Below are 16947 nucleotides of genomic sequence, written 5' to 3' on the forward strand. Positions count from 1 at the left end.
GCGGTGCGCTGGCCGCAGCGCGCCGGCCGCAGCGCGCCGGCCACGGCGGCCATTGGAGGGTGAACCAACGGCAAAGGAAGACCTTTCTCTCTCTCATTCTCTGTAACTGTCCACTCTGCCTGTCAAAAAAAAAAAAAAAGTATACTAGGTTAGTGTAAAAAATGATTAAGATCAATTTTTTTTAAATTTTTTTCAAGAGGCAAAGAGACAGACAAGACAGAGGGAGCTCCCATCCACTGCTTCACTCCCTAAATGTCCATGATGTCCAGGGCTGGTGCCAGAAGCCCAAAACTCAATCTGGGTGTCCCATGTGAGTGGCAAGAAGCCAACTACTTGAGCCATCACTTGCTGCCTCCCAGGATCTGCATGGCAGGAAATTGGAGTTCAAACTCAAACCCAGGCTTCCCAACTGGTGTCTTAACCACTAGGCCAAATGCCTGCCCCAAGATCAATATTTAAGAAAGACACGGTAGATATGTTAATGAAAGCAATGGTCCTGCCATTCTTTATTGCTCATAATAATACATATTTACAGAAGAAAAAGTATTGTACATTTTAAATTGTGATCATAATATAGATTTTTATGCTTGAATAATGAAAGAATGAATCTCAGTACTTCTGAAAATATCTTCAATGTTTGAGGATATAAGATATGATAAACATTCCATAACTGGAGTAAGCTCACTTCAAAATGAAAGACACTTAGCACCCAGTAAAAGTAATGAAGCAACATTACTGGAGATAGGAACTCTTAGAAGATCTGACCAGGATCCCTAACTTTACCATTGATTTACAATCGACCTATTTTTTTCCGCACACATTTTAGAAACTTTGGAAGAAATATATGAAAAGGAAATCCTCACAGGTTTTGTGCATTAGAAGGAATTTAGCTTTAGAAGGGTAATGTAAATTCATTTTTCCCTTACAAGACCTTGAAAAAGTATATCCTGAGGCACTATAAAGTGAGTGAAGCTTTTTATTGGTAGTCAACAGCTTCGAATATTGGCTTTCATTTTTTAAAACAATAAGTTAAAAAAAGTCCTTTTTATTAAAAGCTAAAGGCACAGTGAAACAATATTTTCAGTTCACCATTTTAGAACTCAAGATGATTCAGAACATAAAATAATTCAGGTGGCCAGCACCTAATTTGTCTTGTAGGTGGCAAAATTATCAAAAAAGGAATCTAGGGACAGGATCCAAATTGCTGTATTGAGGTTAATAGTGGTAAATGACTTAAAGCTTTACTTAAAATACTGTTTTCAAAGTTTAAAATTTCTTTTAAATTTTGCAGATCAAAAGATGTCTTTTCTATAGCTCTGGTCTGGATATTTAGTACTAATGCTTAGACATATTCTTCTGTTTTTCAGGGGCTAGATTTTCAGTCCAATGATTTTTTTCTAAAGCTTTCCTCCTCTCTTGCTCCTTTAGTCCAACAGATTTTGCTCTATTGTGTGATCCATTCAAATTGGAGTAAAAGAGGTTGTGAAACTGAAAATCTGTTGTTACTTCTTATCAACTGTGAAAAGGAAGCTTGAAACCAATGCCTACCTTAAAGGGAGGTCATGGGGGCCAGTGTTGTGGCGCAGAAGATTTGAGTGTTAGCTGTTCCACTGCCAGTCCAGCTCCTTGCTAAAGTGCCTGGGAAAGCAGCAGAAGATGGCCCAAATGTGAGGACCTCTGCACCCACATAGGAGACCCAGATGAGGTTCCTGGCTTTGGCCTGGCCATTGTGGCCATTTGGGGAGTGAACTAATCTGTCTCTGCCTCCCTCTCTTAACTGCCTTTCAAATAAGTAAAATCTTTTTTAAAAAGTAAAAGTCTTTTTTAAAAAGTAATAAAAGAGAGGCTATGAAGCTGTCCAGATTTCAGTCAGCTTTACATTTTTCTCAATTGCCTTGTACTGTATGGGAGAATAGTACCAAGACTTTTAAGAAGTTATGGATAATTTAGTACAGAAAATTTGGGGGCACCATTGATAATTACTATATGTACATATATTTTTACAAAATATTTATTTATTTGGAAGGCAGAGTTACAGAGAGAGAGAGAGAGAGAGCGCGCGCTTCCATCTGCTGGTTCACTCTCCAAATGGCAGCAGCAGCCAGGGCTGGGCCAAGCTGAGCAAGGAGCCCCATCCAGGTCAGCCACATGTGTGGCCAGGGCTCAAGTACTTGGTCCATCATCCACTGCCTTCCAGACTCATTAGCAGGAAGCTGAATGGGAACCTGAGCATCTGGACTCTAACCAGCACTCTGATACAGGATATAGGTGTTGCAAGAAGCAGCTTATCCCACTGCACCACAACGTTGACCCTGATAATGATTTAGTTTATGTGTAAGTAACAAGGGAGTTTACAAGTGATTTCAATTAAAAAAATGAACTCTGGGGAGGTAGCAGTTTATTAACAGGAGTTAATAGCACTAGTCCTCATAACTTTATTTGCTTCATGTCCTAAATTTGTCATTAGAGTCAGAAATGAAAAACAGACATCAAATAAAAACTGGTGGCAAATGTTCAATATATTGTTATTCAAAGAACTAAGAACAAATATAGGGATAAAATGGAGAAACTGTAGCATGTTATAGCAATATGTCATGAAAATGTCAACATAGTAAACTGATAAAAACAAAAAAAGGAGAAAGCAAATGAAAAAATTTTGATTGTTTTGGTTATCATATTGGTTTTGGTTGTGTTAGTACTTTTATTCTGAGATGGTGCGTGCACAAGGTAAATAAAGGAAAAAGTAGTGTAGGATATTCTAATTTTATCATGCCTGTGTTTCCCTGAAAGCCTAAATTTTCAGGATAGAACAGAGAAACAGTTGTAACAGAAAGGATAGGTTAAAACCCTGTAGTAATCTGCAATTATCAAAGGAAATTCTTGAAGCGTATACACATCCTTAGACATCAAATTGTGATTTTTGAAACATGGTTTATCCCTGAAAGAAACCAGGTTTCTTAGAAAAATAGTAGATTCCAGGTCTATGGCAGGAAACGTGCAGGTTGAATGTGGAGCATCTTGTCATATAAGATAACAAGGAATCTATTAAAGGCTGCTAGTCTGCTGTCAAAAGGACTCAGAGCAAACTTAATGAGGCTGTCATTCTTTGTCAAGATGAGACAGTCCGAACTTCTATAAAGTAATATTTGTAATGGACTGAATCCTATCAAATATGTTTAAATCCAAGATTTCATAATACTTTAATGAAAGATGATGGTAAGCAAGTTTATTATCTGAAAATTGGTAAAAGAAAGAAGTCAAATGTTCGTTTTCCTCTCCTATATAAAGTCTACCACTAGTTAACAAAATAGCAAATGTGGGAAAGTGTCCTTTAATAAAAATGTTCCCACAGGGCCGGCGCCATGGCTCACTTGGTTAGTCCTTCGCCTGCAGCGCCGGCATCCCATGTGGGCGCCGGGTTCTAGTCCTGGTTGCTCCTCTTCCAGTCCAGCTCTCTGCTATGGCCCTGGAGGGCAGTGGAGGATGGCCCAGGTGTTTGGGTTCCTGCAGCCGCATGAGAGACCGGGAAGAGGCACCTGGCTTCTGGCTTTGGATCGGCACAGCGCTGGCCATGGTGGCCATTTGGGGAGTGAACCAACGGAGGGAGGACCTTTCTCTCTCTCTCTCTCTCTCACTGTCTATGACTCTACCTGTCAAATAAAAAAAAAAAAATGTTCCCACTAATAAATGAAAAAGCAATGATGTAGAATATTCTTCAAGCCAAAATGAATTATGGATTTAGGCATTAAGTATCAATTTCAGCTAATGTCACAAAAAGAATTAAACATTATATGCCTTCTGATGAAAGAACACAACCATGACTTACAGTCTTGCCAAAAAGACTGAATCTAAGTCTGGTCAAACCTCTGGATCCAAGTGCCAATATCCAGAGGACAGAAGAATATGCTGAATTGCTCCATGAGTGTACAATCAGCAAATACAGACTGTGGGAATCTCTCTAGGTTCTTCAGGTAAAGGAAAGAAAAGAAAGAAGAAGGGGAATCTGTAAATTAATAAGAAATATAAAATATTTATCTAATAAAATAATTTTAAATGGGTAAGATTAAAATATTGAGATAGGGACTTGGGTGATAAAATGATAAAGAATTGTGAGGAAGTAATTACTGTTGAAATTAGTATAGTGGTTTTTTTGTGGAGTTTTAATTATGACAGGACACAGAGATGACAGGCAAAAATCTAAAAGAATATTTTAGAATATTTTCTATAATTATATGTTAAGCTCTAACTTTTGTGTCTGGTTTTCAGTATTTGTGTTTTATAACTTTTTAAAAGATTAAAATAAAAAAGCCCTTAGGGTTTTCCACAATTATGTATGTAAATACTTCTGTAAATACCAGATAATGATTCTTAAGTAATTGTCTATATTATAGAAATCTTTCTAGATAGTAAGCTAGAAATATTTGAAAAAAAATAAATTCTTATGTGTGCATAGTTATAAAAAGTAAAGAATTAAGTACACATTTCTAACACAAAATTTGTTTTGTTGCAATATTATATAATTTGGTTAAATAGTCTTTGTTGACTTCCAAAATTTTCCTTTCCTACTCCCATCCAAGATTATTCATGTTATTCTACTGGACAGTAGAAAAAGTGCATTGGAACAGATTTTGTATTTCCTTGAATGTCCACAGTTTCACTTCTCATCTTATTATATGGAGCACACAGTTTTCTTGCCTAACCATGATGGTACTTATTAATATGTGGCATTATACATAATGGCATCCAGTTTGCAAACAGAAATTCTCCATCACACACCGAGCCTGTGTCTCTTCCATGTATTAAATAGTGTAGGAGACTATTTTTTGTTATTATATATCTAAGAAACTCAAGAATGTAAAATATATTTAAACCATCAGAATGAAAGCAATTTTAAATGCGAAATAACAATAAACATGGGCAAACATATAACTGTGTTGTACATTTTGCCCATCAAACATTGACAGTTCCTCTCCACTTGTCAAGCAGCATCTTAAATGGTACAACTAAATGGTCCACTTCCCTTTCCCTTTAATAAAATTATGTGGTGCTTGAGTGATTCACATATTCAAGAAGTGACCGGTCCAAGACTCTTCGGATGAGAGCTTCCTCAATTATATTAAAATCCTATAATAAAGAAAAATAATTAGAACTATAAACAGTCAAGAGTGTTTCAGCAATTGAAGGATAAGGGTTAATGCAGTGCCCCCATTTTTCAGGAAACTACAGTGTTAACTGACTTGTCCAGGGTTCCACAAAGCCTATCACAGAACCTAGGGCTTTGGCTTTGGGGCCAGTGTATTTTTTTATTTCACTTTACTGTCTATCATTAAATTAGTTACTGTCACAAAAAATTGTTGATTTAAAATTTAAAGTCTTTATCTAATCAAATAGTTTTTAGTCAGCATTACAAATCCTGATCAAAGGGCTGTGTTTCACAAAAACATGTAACATGGAGCAAAATTAATTCACCGATAAATATCTATTTCTTAAAAAAAATGTTGAAAATGAAACTCTTACTCCTGTACCCCTGTGTATCAAAATGGAATTCAAAACTTTATGTCAATACTCTCTATAGGCAAAACAAAAACTACTGAGACCCTATATACTGCAGTGCCTCTCATCTTCCACAGTTAATAATGAGAACAACAAAAAGTGAAATTTTTATTGGACGTCTATTCTAAAACATAAACAAATAAAATCAAAAAGAAAGCCATAACACACAGTAGAGCACGAGGTTTGGGCTCAATACTGGTTTATTCTTCAGCAATTTAGTTAATCTTCTAGCTTTAGATATTTATTAGATTAGGATAAAAATACAGTATTCACCTCACAGAAGCTGTTGAAAGCAATAAAATGAGACAATATGCATAGAGTACTGAGCTTTGTACAAGGTAGCCTATGAAGTGAACAACAACAACAAAAAAAATGCAAAGTAGAACAAAGGCTACATGAACTTTTTGTTTTCTATTCTCATCTCTGAAAATGGGAAATAAATTCTTAAGTATTAAAACTATTTATACTATATATAATTTTTCTTCCATCTTAAAAAACTCTTACTATGAAGGAACTTCAAAAAATTCAGGGAAACTTGAAATAAAAACTATTTTGGTGGAAAAAGTTTTCAAAATCTGTACATATGCTGGGTTTTCAAAAAGTTCATGGAAAATGCCTGATTTTAAAAAAATCTATTCATGGGATTCAAAAATTTTTTGCATCAAAGTAAGCTTATCTTTGAATTCTGTTTTTCCATGAACTTTTCATATAATGAGATTGGACGTGAGTTGGTTATTGAACTAAGTCATCAGTAGTTATGATTAATTTTTTATATATTTATTATAAATACTACTTTGGTATATGTTTAAAATTTTTGTCATAATAAATTTCTTTAAAATTCCAACAAACACATTGTGTACAATCTCAATTTAAAAAATGAGAATGCCCACATGTCTTACTACACTGATAATGTCACTATCTGTTATTAGCCGTGCAAGTAACTGGATGCAGAACAAACTGAGCTATTTTATTACTGATATGATTTCATCTCAGCTATGTGAGTTCTCAATTCTATAAACATTATAAGCACACATAAAGAAAGTCTAGTGTAAAAATTTGATAATGTAAAGACTCCAACTCTTTCTGCAATGGCTGTTTATCTAAAGAAAATAAATTTATCCAAGACAGATAACTACTTTAATATTAACAGTCAAATTTATAAAACACTATTTTCATGACTTTCTACTTTAAGCTAATAGTTAACATTTTCAGCTATACACATTTTTCCTCTGTAATATTACTCACTTGTCCTAAAAGAGTAAGCTTAACACAGATAGCATAAAAGCATAATGTAAAAGTAAGAAAATATACTTACTATGAAATCATCATAAAACAAAGTGTGACTAACTTGCAAATGTCTTATTAAACTGCCATTGAAGCTGTTTGCATTCTCGTTAGGTACTAAACGGCAAAGTGGACAGAACTGGAAAGAAACAAGACCATGAGTTTAAGAAGAAATTTAAAATAATTACTAGTGTCAGAATTTTTAAAAATAATCATTCAACAAAGTGAATTTTAACTTTATGAATCCATTGGCCACACCTCAATATTATGTTAAAAATTATATTAACAAAGCGACATTAGATAAAAGTTCATTTATTTCTTCATAAATATGACTTATCCATTTGAATATATAATAGTATTGCTATTTATTTTATATTTATGAGTTTATAATTTAAATATTACAGTTGTCTATCACTTGGAATACTTTTTTTCTTTTTTGAAAAAAAGTTTATTTTCATCTACTTGAAAAGCAGAGTGACAGGGAGAGAGAAAGAGTGAGCTTTTCCACTCACTGGTTCACTCCTCAAATACCCTCAACAGCCAAGTTTGGGCCAGGCTGAATCCTGGAGTCAAGAACTCCACTTGGGTCTCCTATGTGGATTGCAGGGACCCAAATATTTCATCTCTTGCCTCCCAGGGTGCATTATTAGTAGCAAGCTGGATTGGAAGCCAAGTAGCCAGGACTTGAACCAGCACTCAAATATGGGATACAGGCATCCCAAGCAGCAGCAGAACCTGCTGTGCTACAATACCCATCCCTTAAAATAAGTTTTGCAAGTTTTTTGGCCACAACCAATAGATTACAACACATCAGCATTAGATATTCATATTTACCCATGTTTTCCTAATTAAAAAGCCATTAATGACTCTTTAAGATATTTATAAACTCACAAGAAATTATATAAATGTAGAGAGGTCCCATGTCCCAATCATCCAGCTTCCCTAAATGGTAACATCTCTCAAAATGATAGTACATTGTCAAAATTAGGAAATTGACAATTAACTAGGCTACAGACTTCACTCATTTCTCAGCAGTTTTTGGACGTATGTGTTGTGTGTATGTATGTAGTTCAATGAAATTTTATCACATATGTAGATATATATAACCACTAACACAATTAAGATACAGAGCCACTCTGTCCCTACAAAGAAACTCCATTGTGCTGGGATCTCTCCCTAACTGCTGGTATCCACTGACCTGTTCTACATCTCTATAACTTCATCATTTTGAGAATGTTATATGGCTTTTCCCACTGAGCACAAAGACCTTGAGATTCATCTAAGTTGTTTCTTCCTTTTTTTATGGTTAAGTAATATGCCATGGTATTGATATCCCATAGTTATTTTGTTCATTTACCTTTAAAAAAATATATATATATATATAATTGTTTTCATTTTATTTGAAAGGCAGAGAGAGAGAGAGACAGAGAGAGACAGAGAGAGAGATATCGAGATCTTCCATGCTCTGGTTTACTCTCCATATGTCCTGAATAGCCAGGGCTGGACCAGGCTGGAGTAAGGAGCGAAGAACTTAATCCATATTTCCCCATTTGGGTGACAGAGACACAAGTACTTGAGCCATTATCACATTAGCAAGAAGCTGGAATTGGAAGCAGAGCTGGGACTTGAACCAGGCACTCATCTATGGGATGTGGGAGTTTACCAAATACCAGCCCCAAATCCTTTCATTTATTATTTGAAAGGCAAAGTTAGAGGCAGAGGCAGAAAGAGAGAAATTGGGGTCTTCCATCCACTGGTTCACTCCCCAGATGGCCACAATGGCCAGAGTTGCCCCAATCTGAAGCCAGGAGACAGGAGCTTTTTCTGTGTCTCCCATATGAGTGCAGGAGTCCAAGGACTTAGGCCATCTTCTACTGCTTTCCCAGGCCATAGCAGAGAGCTGGATTGGAAGTGGAGCAGCCGGGACTCAAACCGGTGCCCATACAGGATGCTGCCACTGCAGGCAGTGGCTTTATCCACTACACCACAGTGCCCGCCCCTCCTTTTACCTTCTAAAAGACATTGGATTGGTTTTTGTTGTTGTTGTTGTTGTTGTTGTTGTTGTTTTGGACAGGCAGAGTGGACAGTGAGAGAGACAGACAGAGAGAAAGGTCTTCCTTTGCCGTTGGTTCACCCTCCAATGGCCGCCACGGCTGGCGAGCTGCGCTGATCTGAAGGCAGGATCCAGGTGCTTTTCCTGGTCTCCCATGGGGTGCAGGGCCCAAGCACTTGGGCCATCCTCCACTGCACTCCCTGGCCACAGCAGAGAGCTGGCCTGGAAGAGGGGCAACTGGCACAGAATCCAGTGCCCCGCCGGTGTGCCGGCGCCGCAAGGCGGAGGATTAGCCTATTGAGCCGCGGCGCCGGCCATTGGATTGTTTCTACTTTGTGACTGTTACAAATAAAGCTGCAGTGAATATTTATGTGCAGATATCTTCATAAAAGTAAGTTTTCATTTCCATAGGAGAAATTTCTAGGAATGTGATTGCTTGGTCATATGGGATGTGTTTAATTTTGTAGAAAGCTGCCAAATAATTTTCCTGTCTCTCCCTCTCTCTCTCTCTAACTCTTTGCTTTTCAGAGTCTGTTTGAAAGGCAAGAAGGAGAGAAGAGATCAATCTTTGATCCACTGGTTCACTCTCAAATGGTCACATCAACTGGGGCTGCGTCAGGCCAAAGCCAGGAGTCAGGAATTCCATCTGCAAATCTTAATGGGTAGCAGGGGCACAAGTACTTGGGTAATCTTCCTCTGCTTTCTGGGAGCTCCTTAGCAGGGAGCTGGATAGGAAATGGAGCAGCCAGGACATGAACTGTTACCCATATGGGATGCCAGCATTGCAGGCAGTGGGTGGCCTAAACTTCTCTGCCACAATTAAGCCCTCATAAATAAATAAATGTTTAAAAATAAAAGGTTTATTAATTTTAAATAAAAATAGAGGCCAGCGCTGTGGCGTAGTAGACTAAGCCTCTGTGTGTAGTGCCAGCATCCTACATGGGTGCCAGTTTGTGTCCTGGCTGCTCCTCTTCTGATCTAGCCTTCTGTATATGGCCTAGGAAAGCAGTGGAAGATGGCCCAAATGCTTGGGCCTGTGCACCCATATGGGAGACCTAGAAGAACTTGCTGGCTCTAGGCTTTAGACTGGCTTAGTTCCAGCTGTTGCAGCCATTTGGGGAGTGAACCAGCAGCTGAAAGAAAGACCTTTCTGTCTCTCCCTCTCTCTCTCTCTCTCTAACGCTATATCTCAAATAAATAAATAAATCTTTAAAAAATTCAGCCTTTTAATTATTATTGGTTTATAATCATTTATTACTCTCCTAAAGCTTTAGCTATCTTGGCCAATTGGCAACACTGGCCACTCCCAAGACACTCTGAGTCCACCCAGAGACCAATGTGTATCTTATGAACAGAGCTGACATCAAGAAATAGAATAGTCTTAATATTTTGTGGTGTAAGACAGAAATTTGCTCACATAATACTCTATAATGTGCCCCTAAATCATGAACTAGGCACCTGGAATATGGATCCCAGTAAGATACGCTGACATCAGACAACTTAGTGTTCAAATCCTAGCACCAGCTCTTAATTGCTGTGTGAGCTTGAGCACATAGTGTCCCCTTCTGTGAAATGAGTACTCTGTCATCTGCCTCAGAGTTGCTGTAAAATTTGAGGTGATGCCCTTAATGTGCCAAATACCCAAGGGTGACATTTGAAAACCACCATAGTTGCTACTGTTTGACCCCTGCCCTTGGGAGAAGGGACTCCACTAGTGAAGAAACTACATGTGTCCTGTAGTTTCTTCTCTACCTCTCAAAGGTTTTCTCTTGGCAAATAATGAATCTTAAGCAATAAAATGAGAAATATTTCTGTGTCTCAGGGCTGTTGATAGATTTAAAATAACATCATTTTGATATGGGCTAGGCAGGCCATGAGTCAGTTAGTGAACAAAGGATCTGGCAGATTTCCCACAATCTCTGCACCCTAATCCACCCCTTGCATACCAGTTAGGTACACCTACTTTCCCATGATGAAAAGACACCATAATGAACACATATGCTCTGAGCTCCACGTGGAAACGCCCTTTAACCCTCCCAGAAGATATCATGGGCACTGAAACTGAACTCTGCCTAAACCCTACCCTATTTGTATGTTCAATTAGGGCACCACCCCCTTTCCAATAAAAGTGACCACTGAATGTGTGCTGTCTCTCTCTCTTTAAATAAATCCTTCTCCTACCCTTACACTTTATCTATGTCTCTGCTTTGAATTCTTAGCTCATGTGGAGGCAAGAACCTGGAATAAATCAACTGGGGAACCTTTACAGATCTCCTTCCAACAATTTAATATGATGAAGCTCAGTCATTGTTAGCTTAGTCATTGGTATAGGTAATAAATGGTGGCCATTATTATCACTTTGAATACAGAGCAGCAAGCAGTACATTCAAGATATGAACAGTCTTGGAAAGGAACTAACTCTCATTTTGCCCCAGAAAATTTGGAAGGGTTTTAGCAGAATTGGTGGTAACTGAAGTGAGTCTTGAAGAATGAGCCAGCCAGGCCACAGAGGAAGAACACCAGAGACAGGAATTCATGTGGGAAAAGGCAGGAAATCCTAAATAGGCAGGGCCAGCTTAGGCAATGGAAAAAGCTCAGTGTAGCTGCAGGAAGGGCATGCTGGAGGAAGTGGTGGCAGATGACTTTGGAAGGATAAGTTGGAGCCAAGTTTGCTCAGTATTTATTTGAGCATGTAACATGTTTTCTGTAGGTCTCATGCCAAGAGTTCAGAAATACAGAAATGACTATGTTCTGCTCCCTACCATTAAGGAGCTTAAAGTCTAGTGGAAGAGAGATACAGAAAATGTGGAATTCTAAGCAAAGGATTTTTTTTTAGTCTGATGTTAATAGGGAACTCATCTTCAGTTAGCTGGTATACATAAAATTTAGTTGTGTGACTAAACACACATCTACCAGAAAATCAGTGCAAAAACCCTATTTTGTTTCTTAAATTGGCAGATTTGATGTGTGAGAAGAGAAGGTAACAATAAGAAGGGAAAAGAAATGATCAGTTAATGGCAGGCTAATCATTACCCAAGTGTAAGTATTCACCTTCACTTTGGCTGTTCCAATTTCTTAACATCAGTTCATCCTTTACTCACTGCTCCCTGGCCATGCTACTTACATTAGGAACCAACAAATCAGTGTTCATTCCAAAGATGTTGGCCTCATCTCAGTTGGTATTTCTTCTGCTGTGAATACAGTGGGTGAAAAACAGCCACCATAGTAGAAGTTATTACCAACTGCAGATCATTGAGAAATAATCTGAGATAGCTTTCCACTTTTCAGTTACACTGATTTCTGTCATGTCTTGGAACCCCCTGGAGGTTAGGTTCTTAGTGGATGAGTTCACCGCAGGTCAGTACACAGCAGACAAGGACATGGACATCTGTCTTCAAGTTTGCAAACTTTTTGATGCCTTCAGCTAATCCCCCTTTACCCTGGGGTTATAGTTTCTGGTCTTGAGTGTGTTTATTCCAGAGAGTCTCTTTCTATACAATGATTCTTCATTTGTTTTTGTTTCCTTTCCAGAAACTATAAAGCCAAAGACAATCAGCATCACCGAGTAGATTTTAATCTTCATTTGTTTTACAGGAGACCAGACAGAGGATTAAAGGAATTTGCTAGAAAAGGGAGACATATTTCCTGATGGGTGCTGCTTTAAGGAGATTTAAAAAAAAATGATGATCTGGGTGATGTTCCTTTCCACTTTTAATTAGATGAGGAAGAAGCTATCAAAAGGCTAATGATTCCCCAAGTGCTTTGGATGTAAACTGTTTAACGCTGGTCAACACAAAATCAAATAAAAAACATATAGTCCTATTTGTAGCTTGCCCTCTTCAATGTTTTCAACAAAGTAGTGGTTCTCAAGATGGGATCTTCAGACCCACATAATCAGTATTACCAGGGAAACTGGTTAGAGATGCAACTTTTCAGGCCTAACCCAGACTCATTAAATCTGACCCTCTGGGGGAGTAGAGTTCAATAATTTGAGCCTAAAGAAACCCTCCTAGTGATTCTGATGTATGATAAAGTTTGAGAACCACTGTCTTAACAAAAAAAATAATTTCTGTAAAAAAATTTTTATTTGAAAGGCAGAGACAGAGAGAGAGAGAGAAAGATCTAACATCCTCTGGTTCACTCCCCAAATGGCCACAACAGCCCAGGCCAGGCCAACCCAATAGCCAGGAGCTCCATCTTGGTCTTGCACATGGGTGGCAGGGGCCCACGCACTTGGTTAATCTTCCACTGCTTTCCCAGACACATTATCAGGGAGCTGAATCAGAAAGGGAGTAGCTGGAATTTGAACTGACGCCCCTATGGAATGCTGATTTTGTAGGCAGCAGCTTAACCTGCTGCACTACAAAGCTGGCCCCGAAAATATAATTTCTTTAGAGAAAGAAGATGGAGTAGAGCAGGATAAATAAAATATTCTTGACCTAATACCTAGATTGTAATAGAGAACACCTTTTGAGACTCCAGTACTTATTGCAAAAAAGTGTTCTGGGGGTTTTATTTTACTGAGAATCATCACTAGATGAGAATCATAACTTCTTTTTTTAGAAAAAGCTACTAAAATGCTAAATAAGGAACAGTGCTGATAGTGTTCAATTATTTAGAATAATGGTTGATGCTTCTCTCTGCACCACTGTCCACTCTTGCAGTGCTGTGCTCTACTTTAAGTGCTTGGTAAGGGAAGCATTAATAAGCTGTGGAAGGATAATTAAGATGTTGACAGGTCTAGTAATAAAACCCTTGTAGTAACTGGGTTATCATTCTGGAAAACTTGAAGCACCAACACAGTGTATCAGTCATCATATTGAGGGGGAGGCTGCCTTAGTTCAACACTAAGGACCCTTTTCTATGATCATACAAAAAATTAATACCATAAACAGTCCAAACATAATAAGAATAGAAATGCTGTTGTGTGACTAGTATGGATAGGCTTGGGATGGAGAGGTAGGGAGAAGGTTTGCAGCTCTTTGCTATGCAAATAGAAAAATCAATCATCGTGAAGCCAAGGTCATTGCATTCTTTTTGCACCTGTGCTCATTCTACAGAAATCCATGAGAATGATGGTGTGGGCATCTGGCCCAGTGGTCAAGCTATTAGGATGCTTGTGTCCCTTGTCTGAGTGACTGATTTCCACACCTGGCTCCAGCTCCTAATTCTAGCTTCCTATCAATGCAGACCCTGGGAGGTAGCAGTGATGGCTCAAGGAATCGGATTCCTACCACCAATATGGAAGACCTGGATTGAGTTTCAAATTCCTGGCTTCAAATCTCCCGCCCCCACCCCCACCCCCACCAACTCCCACCCCACAGCTGTTTAGGGCATTTGGTGAATGAATGAGTGGATGGGAGCTCTTTCTCTCTCTATCTCACTTTGTCTCCCAAATGAATTAAAAAAAAAATCTGAACTCTGTTTCTAAAGCCTGTGAGTGACTGATTCAACAAGGAATAGGAAAATAGGGGATGGAATTTATTATTTTTTTAATGATGCCCTTAGTTTCTAAAAGCACAAAGGCTGTGGACAATGTATTTTACTGCTCAGGGCTTTCAAGTGGCAAGTCCTCTTTATAGACCCAATCTTCTATCAATGATCTTTAATAAAGAAAGAACATGTTCTGTTACGTTATTCTGATGTCAGACGATAAATTCTAAGAGAACAAATGTAAACAGTTGAAAGATAGTGCACTGATGTTACAGACATCTCAAGATGCAAAGGATATAATCCTTCAGACTATGACAGTGGACATTCAGCACACCCTATGGCTTAGATAAACCACAGAAACTCAGTCGATTAGAGAACAGTGTCTATAAGATGGTAAATGCCATTGCAAAAGTCATTAAGATTACTAAATTCGATACCCAAAGATGAGAGAAGAGACATGCAGTGAAAATATTTCCAGGTTTGAACTCTGGTTCAAAATCAAGGAACCAGATTGCATACCTAATTTAGTAGAAATCTGAACGCAAATCTAATGAAGATATTTTGAGATGAGCACTTGGCACAGCAATTAAGATGCAATTTGGGACACCTCCATCCCATATCAGAGTGCCTAAGTTCAAGTCCCATCTCTACTTCCAATTCCAGATTTCTGCTAATACACACCTTAAGAGGCAACAGGTGATGGTTCAATTACTTGGATTCCTGATACTCCACAGGCGACATGAACTGAGTTCCTGGCTGCTGGCTTTGGAAAGGTTCTGGCCCTGGTTGTTGTATTTGGAGAGGGAGTAAACCAATGGATGGGAGATTCTCTCTCTCTCTCTATTCCTCTCTCTCTCTCTCTCTCTCTCTCTCTCGCTCTCTCTCAAACAAATAAACTTATAAAAAAGAAAATAAGAAAAAAATTTCTTGCTTCCAAAGACATATATGCATATATGTCCCCACTGCCCCGCAGAGTCACAGGTATTCTAATACTCATGGAAATAAACTGCTGTGGGAAGAAGAGAGGCTTAGGCTGTGTCACCACAGTTTATGTTTCAAGCCAAGAGAAATCCTTTCCCTTCCTTGAAAAGTGAATTTACAGAGCAAAGTAGAAAATAAAGGAACCCTGGAACCTTTAAATCTGGGAGAATGGAGATATGTTTTTCTTTAACATCTTCTTTCATGTCCTTATATTCTACTATGTGCTAGAATTCTGCCAAGAACTGGGCATGTGGTGTTGAACAAAGGACTTTGGCTCCATGACTTCATGAACCTAATAATTTAGAGGGAGAGACAGATATGAAATGGATATACAATTATAAATTATGGTGAATACTGAAAAAACAGGGGAGAAAAAAGCAAGAGCTGAAATTAATGTGTCAGGGAAGGTCTCCCTGAGCAAGTAAGATGTTGGCTGAACTCTAAAGGATGAGTAAGAGCCAACCAGAAGGGAAAGAAGAGCACACCCTGGGCAGCAATAATGGCCAGAAAGCACAGGTCTTGAAAAATGTCTTCCCATCCAAGATAAAAAAGCAAATTTCTCTTAATCTAAAGCATGTTGCTTGTGTGTCATTTGTCTCCTTCAAATATAAAATTCTGTAGGTAGAATTATTGAAAACAATGCAACATAGCAGAATATAATTACCACAAGACAAAAAGAGCTATTAGCTCTTAAGGCTGCGTATGAGAAAAGTCAGTATCTCCTGATGGTTCTTAACAGACTATATCACTCTTGAGCAGCTCAGAAAGAAAAGATTGGTTGTCTTGTGGCTTGAGCTCTGAGTTGTCTATTTTTGGAAGACAGAACCATTATTCCAAGTCTCTGCTATGAAACCTCCCATGCCAGGCAAGTCAGATGATGTCAGTGATCTTAATCTGCTGGCAAACCCAGCAACCCAGTCTTTTAAAGCAATAAATGTCCAGGGTGGATATTCAGCCTAGTGGTTAGGATACCAATTGAGAAGCGCACAGCTCACTTCCTGGCTTCAGCACCTTATTCCGGCTCCCCACCTTGGGAGGCAACAGGTGAAGACTCAAGTGATTGAGTCCCTGCCACCCATGTGGGACACCCAGATGACATTCCCAGCTCCCAGCTGCAGCCTTATTGGGTCACTGGAAAGTTAATTAGCCAATGGGAGCACTCTGTTTTTCTGCTGCTCTCTTTTTCTCTGCCTCCCCTGCCCAGATGCCCTAAAGCATAATAATTGCTTGCTAACTTTCACACCAAACCAGAGTAGGTGTTGAACTCAGCCTTCTTTGTCCCAGACTTCTGGCAGGTGTTTTCACCTATTGGGGATCCCTAAGCACATGAACCTCAATTATGCCACATAGACCCCATAGGCTATGTCATCACTTCTAGAGGTTCTAGGTCCTTTAGAACAACACCCATCTCCAGCTTCCACTCAAGAATGAAACACTGACAGGAAACCTGAAGATCTTCTGTTCTGGTGACTACTTCTAGATGATCCCAGAGTATTAACGGAAGCATGGACTTCTGAACAATTTGCTCCTCCCTCAAGGCAATGATAGCACCCTAGTCCAGCTTTCTGGAGATTTCACCACTTTAGGTCCCCAAAGTCCCTTCTCCCCAGCTCTGCATGGGTTCCCCAACAGTCAAAGTTAGT

The 16947-nt window shown here is 38.7% G+C and overlaps 1 protein-coding gene across 1 annotated transcript in view; it reads right to left on the reverse strand.

Moving 5' to 3' along the window:
* Positions 1-478: 478 nt before the first annotated feature.
* RNF125 (ring finger protein 125) overlaps positions 479-16947 on the reverse strand; it is a 51394-nt gene continuing 34925 nt past the window's right edge. Inside the window, exons 5-6 of the mRNA XM_051852045.3 lie at positions 6869-6976; positions 479-5124 (exon numbers count right to left, since the gene is read on the reverse strand). Of these exons, the coding sequence (XP_051708005.1) occupies positions 5038-5124; positions 6869-6976 (195 nt within the window). The 3' untranslated portion in view covers positions 479-5037. The remainder of the gene's footprint in view (positions 5125-6868; positions 6977-16947) is intronic.

The sequence above is a fragment of the Oryctolagus cuniculus genome, chromosome 10 (assembly GCF_051225735.1).
Source record: "Oryctolagus cuniculus isolate XC-2025 breed Fujian yellow rabbit chromosome 10, ASM5122573v1, whole genome shotgun sequence".
NCBI classification, from domain to species: domain Eukaryota; kingdom Metazoa; phylum Chordata; class Mammalia; order Lagomorpha; family Leporidae; genus Oryctolagus; species Oryctolagus cuniculus.